The 18,523-nt window shown below is 39.1% G+C and overlaps 1 protein-coding gene across 5 annotated transcripts in view; it reads left to right on the top strand.

The window, feature by feature from the left end:
- Nucleotides 1–18,523, top strand: part of ARHGAP10 (Rho GTPase activating protein 10) — a 321,446-nt gene that overhangs the window by 280,297 nt on the left and 22,626 nt on the right. For all 5 annotated transcript variants that reach the window (XM_060655658.3, XM_060655661.3, XM_060655662.3 and 2 more), the window contains one exon: nucleotides 12,150–12,309. In XM_060655658.3, coding sequence (XP_060511641.2) covers nucleotides 12,150–12,309 — 160 coding nt within the window. The remainder of the gene's footprint in view (nucleotides 1–12,149; nucleotides 12,310–18,523) is intronic.

Raw genomic sequence — 18,523 nt, forward strand, 5'->3', positions numbered from 1 at the left:
ATAATATCTGCCACATGTTGGAAACTAGGGCAGCGTGACTATGTCCCTGCTTCGTTCAAAGGTTGTGTTTTGAACAGGCTTATATAAGTTAGCAAAACAAACAAATGAAACTTCCTACTGCAGCATTTGTAATTCCCTTCCACTTTCAGCCTTGTCCCAACAGCTTAGTTCCCAAAGCTGTTGTCTGTCTGCGTCTGTGACAGATGTTTATTCTTGAGGATCTTTTCTCTCTTTCCCACCTGCTCAGCCCTCCTCAGCGTCGGTCATAAAGCCTGAATGTTTGGTTCTTAAGTCTTCCTTGGGTACAGTGTCATTAGAGAAGAGACACCAATTGGGAAAAGATGTCAAAATACTCTAAGCAAGACCATACTGGTTATTTATTACTGGGCAGCCCTATTTTAAAAGATAGAAAATAAAGAATGACAAGAAAATGGATCCAGGCCCAAGAGAAGGATATTAACCACAGCAGCTTTGTTCACCCCCTTCTGCTGAAAGAGTCCACCTAATTTTGATTAAAGTCACCCTCAAAAGTGTAATAGATCATGTTTAGTCATGAGTCTTACTTGTCTGTACTTAGGATGAGTTTTTATTTGTCTAGTCACATTTTCTCATTGATTTTCACTGTGACTTTGGAGATTTTTTTTCCCCCAGAAAGTCTTAATGCCAATAACTAATGACAATAATAGTTAAGAATATTAGCTTTTTACTTTTTGGTATACCTTGTTTACATTAATTATAATATATAAGTGAGCCTTGTTGAATCAGTGCAGTATAATAAAGAAAATACAACAAATATATTTCAGTAAATTTTAGTTTTATTGAGAGTTTACCCGAACTAAATTTAGTTTGACCGTTTAAACAGTCATGACTGTTGACTATCACTATTCTGGAAAAATGTCTATTTAAAATCGGCATAAAAGTATTGTGAACCTTTTTTGTTTCCCAGTAAACATTTTAGAGCTATAAAGTTCTCATTGATATTATTTTGCCGTGTTTCACAAATTTTGATACGAAATGTTTTTATTATCATTGAATTCTAAATTTTCCAAAATTTCCATTAGGATTTTCTTTTTTAACTATATTTAGTTTTCCCACATATGGAAATTATAAAATCTGTCCTTTTGTCTGTGAAGTTATAAATAGTTTGCAATTTTGATCTGAGAAGACAGTATCTATAATATTCAATCTTTGGTATTTAAGACTTTAATTTTCCTTCAAAAATATTCTATGTGTGTTTTTTTTTTTAATTGAAGTATCATTGATACACGATGTTACATTAGTTTAGGTATAGAACTTAGTAATTCCACAGGTCTGCATATTATGCTGTGTTCATCAGTAGTGTCGTTACCATCTGTCCCATTACATCACTACTGTAATACCACTGATTGTATTTCTTATGCTGTGTACCTTTCATCCCCATGACTTACTCATTCCGTAACCAGAAGCCAGAACCTCCTATTCCCCTTCATCCGTTTTGCCCATCCTCTTACCTCATTCCCCTGGCAACCATCAGTTGTATTTGTGGGTCTGTTCCTGCTTTGTTGTTGTTATTCTATGTGTTCTTAAAGAATATGTATCCTCTGCTTATTGCGAAGCGTGTGTGTGTGTGTGTGTGTGTGTGTGTGTGTGTGTAACAGATCACCTTTGTAATGTTGACTCTGTTTTGTTTTTGTTGTTGACCTGCCTGATAGTAGATCTGAGAGGAGTGTGTTAACGTCTCCAATAACAATTGTTGCTTTTTCTGTTTTTCCTTACAGTTCTACTTGTTGCTTAAGGCTTATATCATTAGGTGCTTATTTTCTTGCTGGATCATCTTGTCCCTTTACCATGTATAAAATGACTCTATCTCTCATGTAATTTAAGATCATTGTCTTAATATTTGCCTAGCACATGTTAATGTTTTTTACTTTCAACCTTTTGTTTTAAGCATGTTTTTTTGGTAGTCAACATATTGTTGGATAAAAAAATATATTTGGAAAGTCACTGTCTTTTTCTTTTTTTTAAAGTTTGTTTATTTGAGAGAGAGAGCGCGCTCGTGCGCGCGCGCGCGCACACACACACACACACACACACACACACACACACACACGGGGGAGGGGGAGGGACAGAATTGCAAGCAGGCTCTGCACTGTCAGCAGAGGGCCTTGGACTCAAAAACCGCGAGATCCTGACCTGAGCCAAAATCAAGAGTCGGGTGCTTAACCAACTGAGCCACCCAGGTGCCCCTGAAAGTCACTGTCTTTTAACTGTTAATTTTAATCCAGTTCTGTTACTGTATTTACCATTGTGTTAGGATTTCTATTATTTTATAATTTTTATTTAATAAACTTTGATATGCCTTTTCTTTCTTTTTCCTCCAAAAAACACACAAATGTTCTTCTGTTTCCAATATTCTGTTTTTGTTGCTAAGGTGATTGCTCTTATTTTGGGACTTATCTCATTTATCTCTTGGTTTCTTATACTTAATTATATGTGTTTCTCTCTCTACCCCTAATAAGACAAGTAATTTAATGCACTCTCTTCTGCTCTGGGCTACATTCCCCCCCCCCCCCCACGTGGTATTTTCCAGAACTTTTGTTCTGGATCATTTTCATTATGTTTTTAACTTTTCTTTTGTCCTAGAGTTTTAAAAAGTTAACAATAGCATTATCAAGTTTGTTGAACATTTCACATTACTTCTTTGATTTAAACACTTTAATATTTTCTTTAAGAATGTTATCAGTGTAGTTCTTTGTGTGGCAGACCTTGGGTGTTTTTATGTATAATAATATGTTTATTGTGGCCTCACATTTGAATGGCTGTTTGGCATTTTGAATATATAATTACTTGCTCAAAATTCTTTAATGGTTTAAAAATATTACTTCATGGGGTTCCTGGGTGGCTCAGTTGGTTAAAGGTCCAGCTCTTAGTTTCGGCTGAGGTCATGTTCTCATGGTTTGTGGGTGCGAGTCCCATGTCAGGCTCTGTGTTGGCAGCATAGAGCCTGATTGAGACACTCTCTGTCCTTCCCCTGCTCATTCTCTGTCTCTCTCTCCTTCTCTAAATAAATAAATAAACATGAAAAAATATATTACTTCATTATTGTGCATTCAGAGTTGCTGTTGAGAACTCTGATGTCAATCTGGTTTGTTTTTTGTATAATCTGCTCTATCAGGATGCTTTTTTTTGTTTTTTCTTTGTATTTGATACTTAAATTTTGCAAAAATGTATCTTATGTGAAATGTTTTATTATTTAAGTTTTAATTTTAATTCCAGTTAACATATAGTGTTATATTAGTTTCACGTGTACAATATAGTGATTCAACACTTCCATATGGCACCCTATGCTCATCACCTATTTAATCCATCCCCCAACCCCCTCTCCAACTTCAGTTTGTTTGCTAAGGTTAAGAGTGTTTTCTTGGTTTGTCTCTCTCCCCCTTTTTTATCTCTTTGCTCATTTGTTTTGTTTGTTAAATTCCACATAAAAGTGAAATCATACGGTATTTGTCTTTCCCTGACTTATTTACTTTGCTCAGCATTATATTCTCTAGCTGTGTCCATGTTGTTGGAAATGACAAGATTTTACTCTTTTTTGGGCTAAATAATATTCCATTATATATATATATATATTTTTTCAGATATATATAAGTATATATATAAAATATGTACATAAATATATATAAATATACCTATATAAATATATAGGTATCTATAGTTATATCTATAGATATAGATATGTCTTCTTTATCCATTCCTGAATCAATGAACACTTGGACTGCTTCCATATCTTGGTTATTATAAATAATAGTGCTATAAACATAGGAGTGCATGTCTCCCTTTGAATTAGTGTTTTTGTATTCATAGGGTAAATACCCAGTAGTGATTGCTAGATTGTAGGGTAGTTCCATTTTCACTTTTTGAGGAACCTCCATACTGTTTTCCACAGCAGCTACACCAGTTTGCATTCCTACCAACAGTGAAGAAATGTTCCCCTTTCTCTGCATTCTTGCCAACACATGTTGTTTTATTGTGCTCTTGATTTTAGCCATTCTGACAGATGTGAGGTATTTCATCGTGGTTTTGATTTTCATTTTCTTAATGGTAAGTGATGATGAGCATCTTTTCATGTGTCTGTTGGCTATCTGGATGTCTTCTTTGGAGAAATGTTTCATGTTTTCTCATATTTTAATTGGATTATTTGTTTTTTTGGGTATTGAGTTTTATAAATTCTTTATATATATTAGATATATGATTTGCAAATAATCTCCCATTCTGTAGGTTGCCTTTTAGTTTTCTTGATTGTTTCCTTTGCTGTGCAGAAGTTTTATATTTTGGTGTACTCCCAATAGTTTATCTTTGCTTTTGTTTCCCTTCCCTCAGGAGACCTATCTAGAAAAAAGTTGCTTTGGCCAATGTCACAGAAGTTATTGCCTATGGTTTCTTCCAGGATTTTTATGTTTTATGCTTTATGTTTAGGCCTTTAATGAATTTTGAATTTATTTTTGTGTATGATGTAAGAAAGTAGTCCAGTTTCTTTCTTTTGCATGTTATTGTCCAGTTTTCCCTGCGCCATTTGCTGAAAAGACTGTCTTTTGCATATTGGCTATTCTTGCATATTTGTCAAAGATTAATTGACCGGGGCACCTGGGTGGCTCGGTCAGTTAAGCGTCTGACTTCGGCTCAGGTCATGATCTCTCGGTTCGTGGGTTCAAGCCCACATCAGTTTCTGTGCTGACAGCTCAGAGTCTGGAGCCTGCTTTGGAATCTGTGTCTCTTTCTTCTCTCTGCCCCTTACCTACTCGCGTGTGCACGCTCTCTCTCTTTCTCTCTCTCTCTTTCTCTCTCTCTCTTTCTCTCTCTCTCTTTCTCTCTCTCACAAAAATTAATGTTAAAAAAAAAGATTAATTGAATGCATAATTGTGGGTTTATTTCTGGCTTTTCTATATTGTTCCATTGGTCTATGTACCTGTTTCTGTGCCAGTACCATATTTTTTTTATTGTCACAGCTTTGTAATATAACTTGAAGTCTGGAATAGTGATGCCTCCAGCTTTGCTTTGCTTTTTCAATATTGCTTTAGCTATTTGGGGTCTTTTGTGGTTCCATACATATTTTAGGATTGTTTTTTCTAGCTCTGTGAAAAATGCTATTGGTATTTTGATAGGAATTGCGTTGAATGTGTAGATCGCTTTTAGACATTTTAACAGTATTTGTTCTTCCAATCCATGAGCATGGCATGTCTTTCCATTGTGCAATATTTTCTTTATTCCCCTGTTTGGCACTCTGAATTTTTTGAATTGAGGTCTCTGAAGATCCTTTAATTTTGAGGAGTTAGTGGTTATTTCTTTAAATCTCGATTTATTTCTTCTTTTGCGACCAGGGTGTTGGCAATTTCACTTCTTTTCTATATTACAGATCTCTAAATACCTGAATTTTTTTATTTGTTGAGTTTGTTATCTTAGTTTTCTTTGCATTCTAGAAATTGTGTAAGTCCATTGTGAATGAGGATTTTGTGTGTGTACTCGTGGCTGTGATGAGTTGGAACCTCCTTCTTCTCCTTTTTTTCCTACTCCCTTTCTGGCTCTTGCCTCAACCTAAGTGCTTTGGTTCAGAACCAGGTCTTATTATCCCTGCTCATAAATCACATCCTGGAGATGGGAGGGGTAGGCATGTCAAATCTAGTTTCCCTGCTGAGTGGGGAACTTGGTCATAGATTATTTGTTTCCGTATAGTTTGGAGAACATCTCCTAACCCCCAGTTCCACATGGAGAACCTGGTTCCAGCCCCCTGCCCCATGCCTGGTGTATCATAGGTGTGTTGTACTTGGGACACCACAGGATTTAAATGTCTGTCTGGTTCTGCTGGTTTCAGTAGGTCCTGGAGTCAGTAATCCTTTGGCTTATACTCCCACTGACCTCTGAAGCTCTGTTTCCATTCTGTTCCATAGATAGGTTTAACATATTTTTGAATGCAGTTATCTTTTTATTTAGATATTTTTAAAATGTTATTTTATCATTTTGGTGGTGGTGGTAACAGTGTATGTGGGAGGGAGGGGTGGGTTCTACTTAAAATTTCATTGCCTTCTTGCCTGGAAATTTCCTGACTGACCTTTATTGTAGAAGCATTACTGTGGTGTTAAAAGTATAGTTACTTTATTCTCAGTAAATGTTTCTTTGATCCTAGTGATGAACTGTTTGAGACTTAGAAGCACCTGTGACTATCCTGACTGACAGGTGGCATATTTGTGTACCTGTGTAGCTGTGGTGGTGGCAGGTAACCCAGAAGCACAACTGTGAGGCTTGCTGGAATTAAGTTCAAGTTCGGTTAGGATACTGGATCTTTTCTTTCTATGCTTTTTTCTTTCCTCTTTTCGGTCCCCCTTTCCTTTTCTTTCTTATCTGCGAATACATAAACCAGGATGTTTAAGCAAGAAAAACGTGGAATATTCTTGCTACTAGGGAGACAATCCATTTCTGAGGAATAACAAAGTTTCTGTGGTTTCATAATGTATGCAAACATTTTAGGCTAAGTGGAAAACAGCAGGTAAGAGATTCAAAGGGAACTATCCCTGACTTCTTAACAGTTACACAATCCATTTGAGAGGAAGACAAAAAAGAAATGAAAGGGAAATGAAATGGAAGGGAAAACTCAAAGCCTTTTTCCCTCCAACAATACGGAAGCAGTTCTAATTAAGTGAAATGGCCAGAGATGAATGGAGAGAATCATTTGTCATCGTCAGAACAAGGAAGTTCAACCACTAAAGTAAAAGCTTATCCATCTATTAAAATTAAGGAGATGAGCGTCCTCTTATGTTGTTAGATATGGTAGAACTATCAAGTTCTTGTTTCCTCCTCTAGCTCTAATTTTCTGCCAGCCTTTGAAGTTTTAGTCTATCATGAAAGTAAAACCCTTGTTCATGTACTCAGGGTCATAAAAAAAAAAATCAGACTAATAGTGAAATGTAGTAGCTATCATGAAAGGTATGTCCTCTTACATGCTATTTTGCCCAATTTTAATGAAAACATATGGCTGTGAGGGAATCCTAAATATTTGCAAAATAACACTTCTGTATTTATCTTAATAATCACAGCAACAATCATGACCACCACCACCGCCACCACCAATAATCTTGCTTTAAGGAGAAGCCTGATCCTTACAGCTGAGGTTCCTCCAAGGTTCTCTTACTTTTCTGCAGCTTTCCTTTGCCTTCTTCCAATGCCATGACTTCAGTTCTACCTCCATGACACTCAGAACACACACACACACACACACACACACACACACACACCCCAACAGTAACTGTCCCAGACCTCTTTTCTGAGCTCTGGAGTGTATAACCAACTCTTCTCTGGCTATTTTCACCTGGATTTTTTTATTGACACCTCCAGCCCAGCCCAAGATGTCTGCAACTAGTTTTATGATCTCTCACACCCAATTCCCTCCTTGCTTTTTATTCCCTATTTCAGGTAATAATTCTACCATTCATCTAGTTGCCTAAGTCAAGAACTTGAGAGTCATCTTAGGCTCCTCTCTCACCCTTCACCTTTATTCACAGAGTTCTAGTGAGTGTACTACTGAATATCTCTCTTTAATATTTATATTGAGAGAGGGAGAGACAGAGAACATGTGCATGTGCACTTGTGTGTGAGTGGGGGAGGGGTAGAGAGAGAGGAAGAGAGAGAATCCCAAGCAGGCTCCATGCTGTCAGTGCAGAGCTGACATGGGGCTCAATCGTATGAACCATGAGATCATGACATAAGCTGAAATCAAGGGTTGGAGGCTTAACCGACTGAGCCACCCAAGTGCCCCAGTACTGAATATCTCTTGAGTCCATTCTCTGGATCATGTCACTTCCCTGCTTCATTCCTGCAGTAACTTCCCAATGATTATGGAACAAAGTCAGATACCCTAAGGTTATATATAACACCCCACTTCGTACTCATTTTCTGCCTTTGATCTTATTCTCCAGCCAAATCCAGCTACCTGTGGCTCTGGAAACTGCCACATTCTCTCTTGTTTCTATGCTCTCAACCTTGATATTTTCTCTGTCGGGTTCTTTCCATGCAAGTTTGGCAATAATTTCTTCCTCTTCCTGTTGCCTTTCTCCCTCTACCACTGGCAGATTTGGAAACTTCTTTTTCTGGGTCTCAAAGCTCCTTGATACAATCATAATACGACCGACACCACCTCCTGTTGTGTTTGTCTTTACCTGACTGTCTTCTGCACTGTACTGTGAGCACCTGTGGTTTAAGGACTAATTCTTCACATTTTATTTTATTTATTTTATTTTATTTTATTTTATTTTATTTTATTTTATTTTATTTTATTTTATTTTTTTATTGTATTGTATTGTATTTATTTTATTTTATTATTATTTTTAAAATATAATTTATTGTCAAATTGGCTAACATACAATGTGTAAAGTGTGCTCCTGGATTTTGGGGTAGATTCCTGTGGTTCATTGCTTACCTACAACACCCAGTGCTCATCCTCAATGCCTATCACTCATTTTCCCTTCTCCCTCACCCCCCCATCCACCCTCAGTTTGTTCTCTGTATTTGAGACTCTCTTATGGTTTGCCTCCCTCCCTCTCTGCTTATAACTGTTTTTTCCCCTTCCCTTCCCCCATGGTCTTCTGTTAAGTTTCTCAAGATCCACATATGAATGAAAACATATGATATCTGTCCTTCTCTGACTGACATATTTCACTCAGCATAATACCCTCCAGTTCCATCCACGTTGCTGCAAATCAGGCATCCCTGATTCTTCACCTTTATAAGTAAGCATCTGTGGTATGCCTTGTATGTAAGTAGAAGCCTAGTAAATGCTTGTTGATTGAATAAAGAGGGTGAAAGATATCTGTGGCTTGAAAGGGGAGAAGATGATAATTGGAAGCTTTGTTCTGATTTTTTAACAATACTTTGAGGTTTGCAGATTTGGTTTTCTCCTCTTCAATTCCTAGAGGCACTGGCTTTCCGTATTCATAATATTCCACATGGCAGTGAGTCCACAGTATTTCCTGAAGATTTCTGGTTTGCCTGGCCCTGCATTATGTCCTCTAAGGATTACCAAGACTGAGGCCTAGTCTCCACCCTCAAAACATGCATAATGGAAATGGGGAATTAAAACCAGGTCATGGCATTAGTGAATGCCAACTTGGTTGCTGCTGATAGTTGTGAGAGAGGAGAGAAGAGGCAGAAAAGGCAGTTGGCAAGTGCTTTGTGGAGAAGGTGGCAATTAAGCTGGATGCTGTGAAGAAGTCATTTTCTCTTCTAGGTGGTGGTAGTTCTATTTCTGCTGAGTTTCTTATCTCAGAGTCTGTTCATAACACAAGCCCTTCAGCACCATTTCTGCTCACTTACCAGAACAGTCTTGTTACTCACAGGTGATTTGTCTGCCTGTAGGTGCCTGTTAAAGGGTAACACCTAAGGGAACAGGTGTGTGACACTCCAAAGAAATGGAAGGTGAGAAACAATGAGAGTATCCAACCTTAATTCTCAAGTACAAATTAGTTTCATAGGATTCAAAACCTTTATTCCAGAAATCATTGAACAGAGAGTTTTTTTGTTTTGTTTTTGGAATAAGTTTTATTATATTCATACTAGTTAAAAAGTCATAGTTTGATTTGGGGGAACTAAGGCTTCAGAAATGGTTGTAAGTATTTAATGCTTATATGCCTTTTTCCTCAAATGCAGTGATTCTCTAGTAGATAAGCTCATTCCGGAACAGTGGAGGAGAAAGGAATTCTGTGTGCACAGAAAGTAGGGTGAGGTATCTCTTCATTTGATCAGTTTGTGTAAACATATTCCCTTCTACCAATATTCTTTTCACTTGAGGGTTCAGATTGCTACTGTTTGGCAGGAAGGGAGAAAGAAATTCTCTTAATAGAATGTGATTTAATATGTTGAATGACCGTTGGTGCTGTGTCAGTCTGCTTGGGAAAAGAATTTGAAGCAATGTAGATGAGTTAGTGTATCTGGTTGTAAAAACATTTCAGGCATCTTTTGAAAGTAACACTAGACCCTTGCTTTCCATTTCCCCAAAGTTGCTTCTCATTGAAATGTTTCTCCTTGTAGGAATGAATCAGGGAATAACTGGCCCCAGACTCTCATTTGCTGCTTTTGCTATGTCATGCGGTGCCCTAGAGACAGGGCATGAGGCCCAGAGAGCAGAGGGCCAGGATCCAGCCTCCTGAAGCCAGGAAGCTGCTTGCGCCTGACTCACTGCTGAGGTTATCCTGTTCTGCTTCAGAACTGATCCTATTTTGCTACTTCTAGCCAAGCCTTGAATTGGCAGCTGTCGTACAGGTACATGTTCAGGAGTTCCCAGGGAAGCTGGAGCTCCAGCCCCTTATTCTTGGGCATATTTGCAGAACAGAACTGGATGGATCTGAACTATGCAGACATAGAAAGAGAAGTAGCTTTAGTTTCAAAGTGGACTGTGTCCCAGAATGAAAATAAATCAGAAGGAAATCCTGGTGGTCTATCAGCGGGTTATGGTTTATTTGCCTGAAAACTGGCCCACGTATGTGGGGCTGAGTTACTCCAATTAGCTAGACACTTTTGTGGTGAAGGGCTGTGGAAAAAGTGACTTCACTGAAAGAGGAATCCTCCAGCCTTCTACGCTCCGTGTTTGTGAATGGGCACTGAGCACGGCTTCACAGGGACACTTAGACCAGGGAGGAGACCTGCCGCCAGAGCTTGCATTCATCTCTTGCTTCAACGCACCTTTCTCTACGACACACTTAGGAAAGAAAAAGCTCAGAAAACTCTCCTCTACCAGAATCTTCTGCCCATGATTATCCTGGCATTCCCTCCTAACTGCCCCCATAAAGAATTCCTTTTTCCAGCCATCACTGCCATCTGTAACTCCTACTTTCCTGAATTCAACTTTTCTAGATCTCCATTTCTAAGATTCTCTCTCTTCGCCTGAGTTGTAAGCTGGGTCAGAGTTAAATAAGAATTATCTCTTACAATCAATTTTCAAGGTTAGCATCTTGGGATCTAGCTTAATCAGAGGCCAGAATTTCTCTTGTACTTCATTATGAGTAGGATTGAAATCTAAGATGGTTTTCTGAGAGCAAGATCCTTGCTGTTCCTGGCGTTCACGCAGGCTTTCCTTCTAGGACCGTGGCTGGGTTTTGGCCCTCCAGGTTGTGTATCATCTGCTTGATAGTTGTTGATCAACTATTGTGACCCATCATCTATAAAATCAAGGCAAAATCAGTGCCTCCTAGTAGAATATTTCTGCCTCTGCAAGGCAGCCTGGAGCAGTTAATATTTAATGGGGACTGTGAATGTGGCCGACGGGTCCAGGCTCTGATAAGTGCTATTCAGGTACATTATGGTAGCTGGGAGTGCCGTGAAAGTAAGACCAGTTGAGGAAAACAGCTGCTCATGTGAGCTCTTTTTCATCTTCTCCATTTTTCCACCCCAGCCTATAATGTGTGCAAACGATACTAAATGTATTTCATAAAATGGTCCTCTGTGAATGAATAAATCATGCAATCCATTTAAAAAATGCTTTTTAGTTTTGGTTTAAAGTCATCCCTGCAGTCACTGCAGAGGCCTGATTCTTATATAACATCCTCCCTAATCTTCACAGGGAGATGGAAGTTTCTCTATGTCTGGGATTTTAATAAATTGAACTATTAAGTTGTAATCTAAGACACCAGCTCAGAAGACAAGGTCCCTTTAGAGTTGTTTAATTTATTACTCACTAAGTGGTGACTAGCAGTGTCTTAAAGAGGCTTCAGGTGACTGGAAAGTGAGAGGTTGGCCACTTTGGGGCTGGTGTACTGCTCTGAATTGTTCCTGAGGTTATCATTGATTTACAACTGTGCTCCTTAAACATTAGGAAGTCATTGTGGCCACGACTGAGGCTTTCATCTTTCATTGGAACTGATTTTATTGTATTTTCTTGTGGGGGAAACACCCCTCTCTATGTATTATCTATGATTTAGTTTAAGCATTTTTGGTTAAAAGCAAAAACAAAAAATTTAAAGACAGGACCCCTGAATAATCTCAGGGTAAATTATAAATATAATTTTGGATTTAATTTGATTGTATAATCAAATGATGCCATATAATTATTAATGGAGTGGTTTGTTTTTTTGTCAATCTCTGCATATTTGTTTGGAAGTTCATGTTATTTTCTTTTTCTTCCCTAGGTGACAGTCCTAACCTTCCTAAGGAGGACACTCCTACCAGTAATCTAGATTCACTTTCCTCCCCATCTCCCACGACTGCAGCTGTCCATGGGCCTCCTGGACCAGACAAAAACCACCTTCTCACAGATGGGGGCAGCTTTGGGGACTGGGCATCCCCTGTGTAAGTAGCTGTGTTTCTCTTTGGTGCTGAGGGAAGGAGGACTGGGACCTTCATTTTGAAGTTTATGTGCTGCATCGGTACTGAAGTGTTGGGTCTGAGGACCTCTGTTCTCTAATCAGTGGGACTACCTGAGGAAGCAGGACACATGAAAAAGGCCTTTCTTGACAGCGTCTCTGAGTTCCCCATGTGGAAAAGTGGATAGGAGCTGTTTCAAATCTGTTTTGAGTTTAATTTGTGGCAGTTTTGGCTTGCACAGAGGAAATTTGTTATTGTCCTGCTCAGATACTCGGGATGTCCTCTCACCAGCAGCGTAAACTTTTAGACCTAGGATAGTGTGTGCATTGTGATCAATAGACTCTTGAAACTGTCAGTAGAATGATATTTTAGTTGTTTGAATTTTCAAGAGCTTTATGCCAGTGTTCTCTGTTTTCTCCATAACATGCTGCATACTTGACAACTGGTGAATGAAATATCTGATTTTGTCATCTCAGTTTGGTTTAGTGCCAGGCGTGTGCAGATCAGCTCAGGTATATTAAGACAAATATACCAAACAAACAATACCATGGTCCTGGTTTGACTACATGGTTTGTCTTTCTGCGTTGACCAAGCTGTGGAATAAATGCGGATTGGTGGTGGGATGGGACATCAAAAGAGTGTCAAATTACAAACAAATGCTCAGAGAACAAAAACAAAAAAAGAATCCCACTAATAATTACATGCCATTACTTGATTAGTCAATCACATTACATCCAAAAATACATTTTATAATTCAGCCTTGAGAGTATTTGGGCGTCTTGTCTTCAAAGTTAAAAAACATTTTTTTTTTTTTTTTTTAAATCAAAGTTGCCTAAAATAAGTCAGAGATAATGATGTCATCTGACCCTAGCTAGGCATTCTTGGGACTTTAAATGGAATCGGAAAGTGTTCCTCACATTACTCGGCTTTTTATAGTTACTGCTGGATTCACATGAAATCATTATGAACTTATTAAGTATTAAAAGGCTGGGAGACATTTGGTATGCTAAAATTTTGGGGTGACCTAAAGACTTTGAAAATGTAACTGAAAGTCCAAGTGGAACTCAAAATATGGAAGCATTCTCCAGATGAGATTTATCCCCCCCCCCAAGATTGTAACACATACATGTTTAAATGCCGAAGACTGTGTATTGTGGACTTAAGTTGCAAAGTACTCGAACATGCTTGTCATTTTTACTATTTTTTTTTTTCCAGAATAAAAATACTCTTTTCACTTTAGGGCTCCAAGCACCAGTGAAAGTGGTTACATAGGAACCTAGAATCTAATCCCGGGCACTCTGGGGGTAGAATTTGCATGGGTGCGTGTGGGTGCATGTGCATGTGTTTAAGCAAAAACCAGATTCCTAGTTATTTCTTTCAGTAAGTGTGTATCATAGTGGAGAACAGTTTAGTTAGTCCTACTTCTTCCGGAGTGATTCTGTGGGAAAGTGACATTATAAGCCATGATATAGCCAATGCTCAATTCATAGCACGTTCATGCCTGAAACATGAAGAGCTTGATATTTTTGGTCATAAATCAAACGAGGAGTGAATTCCCCAGCTTCCTATTCATACAAATTTTAAAATGTCATGGAAAGCACTCCAACACTGAGAGGCCAAAAAAGCAGGGGAGAAAATAAGTAGCTGAAACAAGTCTGGAAAGATTTGTGTTATAATTTGGACTTCCTCCTACTTCAAGAATTTGGTTCTTTCTGTGTAGTGGATAAAATGTATGTATATTTCTCTGACTTATATAGAGTGTTCCTTGTGTGTCTTTTGAGGGGTTTTCTTCTAAGCATATTTCAGTCCAGATTGATCATGAAGTGAGGAATGCATCTCAAGCTTGAGCACACATCAGGATCACCTGGAGGGCTTGTGAAGCCCCCACTGCCGGCCCCTTCCCGGAGTGACCCTGAGGTTTGAGGGCCAATCTCTGAGCATGCATTTCTAGCAGAATGCCAGGTGATACAGACAAATGTCCCGCCCTCCCTCTGGTTCCAGGCATGTGTGGTTGTAAACAGCTTCCCTGAGGAGTGCAGTCAGGATAAGTGATACCTCTTCTTCACTTTATTTTCTTTTACGTCGTCTGGGATGGTGTGTTCCTGTCTTCAGGTCCCCCTCTGTGGCTCCCCCATACTTTGATTCTCTTTGCCTGAAATATCTCCCCCCCTTCTTTGCTCAAGGCAATCTGACTTATCTTTAGGGTCTAATTTAGTTTCCACTCTAAAGAAGCTTTCTCTAGCTCTGTAGTCTACAGGAAGATTCTAAATATCTTTCTCTGTCTATACCCAATAATGGACATTGGGAAAATACTGCCTTCTAGTATTAGGTAATATTTACCTTTTAGTGTTAGTTGATATTTAAGTGGTATATGTGTATGTGTATGCGTATCTATATACTCACAACAGTGTCTCTGCCTGCCTGCCTGCCCATTTATGTATTTTAGTTGGTGCAGGCTATAATAACAAAAATATTGCGAGAGCTTATTTATTTATTTCTGCTTAATGACAGAAATTTATTTCCCACAGTTCTAAAAGTTAGATTTCCAAGATCAAGGTGTCTGCATTGCCGGGTTCTGGTGAGAGCCTGCTTCCAGTTTGTGGAGTGCTTGCTGGCTTTGTGACTCTTCTTATAAGGACACTAATTCCATTCATGAGGATTCTGCTCTCAGTACATCACTGAATTCTACTTACTTTCCAAAGACCCCACTTCCTAATAGCATCACATGTGAGGAGGTAGGATTTTAACATATGAATTTTGGAAAGACACATTCAGTCCACAGTACTATCTTTCCCTCATTCCAAGATAGATTATAAAATTATTGATGATAGAAATTGAGTTTTATACTCTTCGAACTTTTTAGTGATCTTGACGTAGTTATTAAAGTAAGAAATAGAACATTATGCATTTATAAAAATGGTCTCCTTTTGGAAATCTCCTTTCTTTCTGTATATCACTGAATGTCTGTTAAGTAACTGTGTTTCATTTCTGCTCCATCTTCCTTCTTCCTTGTAGAGATTAACAGCTCTTCCTCCAGGAATTTCACAGAATTAATCTCACCATTTTCTCTGTAGAGCATTTTTCTGTTTCCTTACCATTTGTAAATTTGTTTCTCATTGTGTGGTTTTTTTTTTTTTTTTTCCAATCCATGATCTCTGCACACAAGCTATACAGTATTGAATAGAATAGGCTCTGAGTAAATACTGATTAAGACTCCTTTTAATGAAACTAAAATTGCTGTGGGGTCATTAAACCTCTACCGAGGGCTTTAAAAAAGGAGGCAATGCCTGGACTGCCTGGTTTTAATCCAGGGTAGTGATTCTATATTATAAAACATACACTTGCCTAATCTCATGTCCTGAAAAATCGACAACTGTATATGGATCACATAGGACCCTGGTAGCTCGGCTGGAAAGAAATGCCATGACCCTAGCCGCCGGAAAGCACATTTGCAGAGGGAAAGCTACAGCAGCAGAGATTCTGATCGGGGCAGTGTGTAAATACAGCAGTAGCCTCTGACAGGTAGAAAACAATACAGCAGAATTGGATTTCTTGGGTTTCTGCTGATGTTTATGACTTGTGGGTATTATTCATTGCAGTCAATCAATCTGGAGCTATTACTTACCTGTACACTCAGTAAGGTGATGGGTGACTTCATTGCCAGTGAAGAATTGCTAGCTCAGTCTCCTTGGGGGACATTACATCATAGGTCAAGGTATTTCAGATGTTCCGAAGTCATTTTTTTTTTCCAGTAAAGTAGTTTTCTCTAAACAGATTTTCTTCCATTGTAAATGATGGAACAGGTTCTTGACAAGTAATCCTTTTGGGTTCCCAGCCCCAAAAGAAATTCTCTTGTAAGAAATAGCAGCCATTGCTATCTGCTTCCCCCAAGATTTCAAATGAAAAGGAACAAACTCCTTTTGTGCCCGCACTTTCCCACCTTCAAGATGGCGGCATCATGGAATAGTTTTTTGTAGCTGGGAATGTTGGTATCCCAAGGTATGGTTCACTGTGTGCTCTGGCAGGCCAGGCGGGCAGTAGATCCTTCTGTCCCATCTGATTAGAGGCTTGGCTTAGTTTATGCTGAATATTAAGAAAGTCCTAACCCATCTTTCCCAGTTGCTGCCCAGAGCTCCTCTTGTGCAACAGATTCATGCCTACCCAGACTTGATGCTGGTTGCTTGAAATCATCTGACAGTAGATTCCCACTCTCATTTACAGCGTTGGGCTGCATGTCGTCTGTAGGCTTAGTGTTGCACTCACTGGTAACCATTTGTATTCTTATCAATGAAATCACTTGCTTCGTTTGAGTTGTGCAAATAGAGGTCCCATAGACAACTACTTGCATTTTAAATTACTTGACTGGTGGTTCCATGATTGCTTTTTTGGAAGTTGATGAAAACATTTGGTGGGCGATCTCACAGTACCTTTGAAGTTTGATTTGTGCCTTGGTGTACCATGACAAACCAAGAGTGATTTGTCTGAAGTTTGGAAAACTAATCACCTTAAAACAACTTTTAACAGATGTCTGTGAAATTTGGCATACACCTAGAAACTCTAAGTAATCGCGGTCATAGGTAAGCTTTGTCTCCACCTCCTCTTCCTCTCATTTTCTTCCCATTTACTGTCTTTTCCACCCCTTCGGGGAGGGCTACTTCAACCCCATCACTTCTTGATTTTACAGCTCCCAACCCTTCTTGGGCCAGGGGCAGTCAGTTCACCCTAGAAATTGGTATCTCATGTTTTTCCCTCTCTTGAAATGATCATTGTTTAAAAAGAAAATAAGGAATTTATCTTTTAAAACTTTTTTTTCCCCCCACATCTGTTTTTTTTTTTTTCCCTGACTTGACTAAAATGAACACAGAGTACTTTTGTAGCAAAGGGAAGAAAGCTCTGTAAATTTAAAAAGAGATCTGGCGAAGGACAAATCGCCCATCATAGGAATTTCCAGCATTGTTAGTGGTTAATGGGGAGATTGTATCCTAATAAGTGCATTGCTTTCCTCTGCTTACCTGTAGGCTGGCCCTGGTTATAGAACATGGTGGGTTACACTGAGATCTCTAGGATAGCTAGTGCCTTCATATGGAAGGGTGTCCTTTTTGGTGCCATGTAGTGTGAGGAGTGAACTGGAAGCCAGGCCCCCTCCCACTCCCCCCTCTCCCCTCTCCTTAGCAAAGTGACTAGCAAAGTCCCCGGGTGGATTCAGAAAGATTGAAGTCTAAGATAAGATGGCTCAAGTGAAGGCAGAATGGAGCCAAATGAGCAGGGGGAGCATGTGGCCTTGCCTTGAGCCCATAGCAGCCTTTTAAATTATGCTCAGGGGCACCTGGGTGGCTCAGTCGGTTGAGCGTCCGGCTTCGGCTCAGGTCATGATCTCACGGTTTGTGAGTTTGAGCCCCAAGTCGGGCTCTGTGCTGACAGCTTGGAGACTGGAGCCTGCTTTGGATTCTGTGTCTCCCTCTCTCTCTGCCCCTCCCCTCCTTGTGTTCTCTCTCTCTCTCTCTCTCTCTCTCTCTCTCTCTCAAAAATAAACATTTAAAACAATTAAAAAAAAAATAAAGGCCCTTTTCTCAGAGGCTTCTACAAAAGAGGTTCCTACACTGAGAGGAAGAGGAGGTCCAAGCTGAGTCCCTTTGGAATAAACACAGTAACCAGGAGTAATAAGACAACTTCAGGCCAACCCCTAAGGCTTCCCCAGGACTACAGAGGCTATTTCTCTGAGCTATTTAGTAAGGAGCTTATGTAACTGATGAACCAGGAAGTCAGGTCAACTTAAACTAAGAATATCAAATTAGGTTCTCAGAGGGAAGGAAAATCCAAACAGGCGGCCACCTGGAGCTCCAAGGGGAACGGCAACTGGGTTTTAGTATATGTGATACCTTGAAACCTCGCAGCAACCCAGAGGGGCAGATGCTGTTATTCCCTTTCAACAGATAATCCTGCTAGGCCTTGGTTTGTTTAAATAATTTATATAAAGTCTCCAAGGTTCTAAGAGCAGAATGAGGATATGAAAGCCCATCCTAACTCTAAAATCAATGCTTTACCAGCCTAAACTCTCTTCCAATTTACAGAGAACTCAGGACGTCCCTGACTACACTTTGATATTAAGGCACAGACAACCAATCCATGCATAGAAAATGATAAAGTATAACAACAAAAACTGATGAAACAAATAATAATGAGAGGAATTCATTGTTTT

The sequence above is a fragment of the Panthera onca genome, chromosome B1 (assembly GCF_046562875.1).
Source record: "Panthera onca isolate mPanOnc1 chromosome B1, mPanOnc1 haplotype 2, whole genome shotgun sequence".
NCBI lineage: Eukaryota > Metazoa > Chordata > Mammalia > Carnivora > Felidae > Panthera > Panthera onca.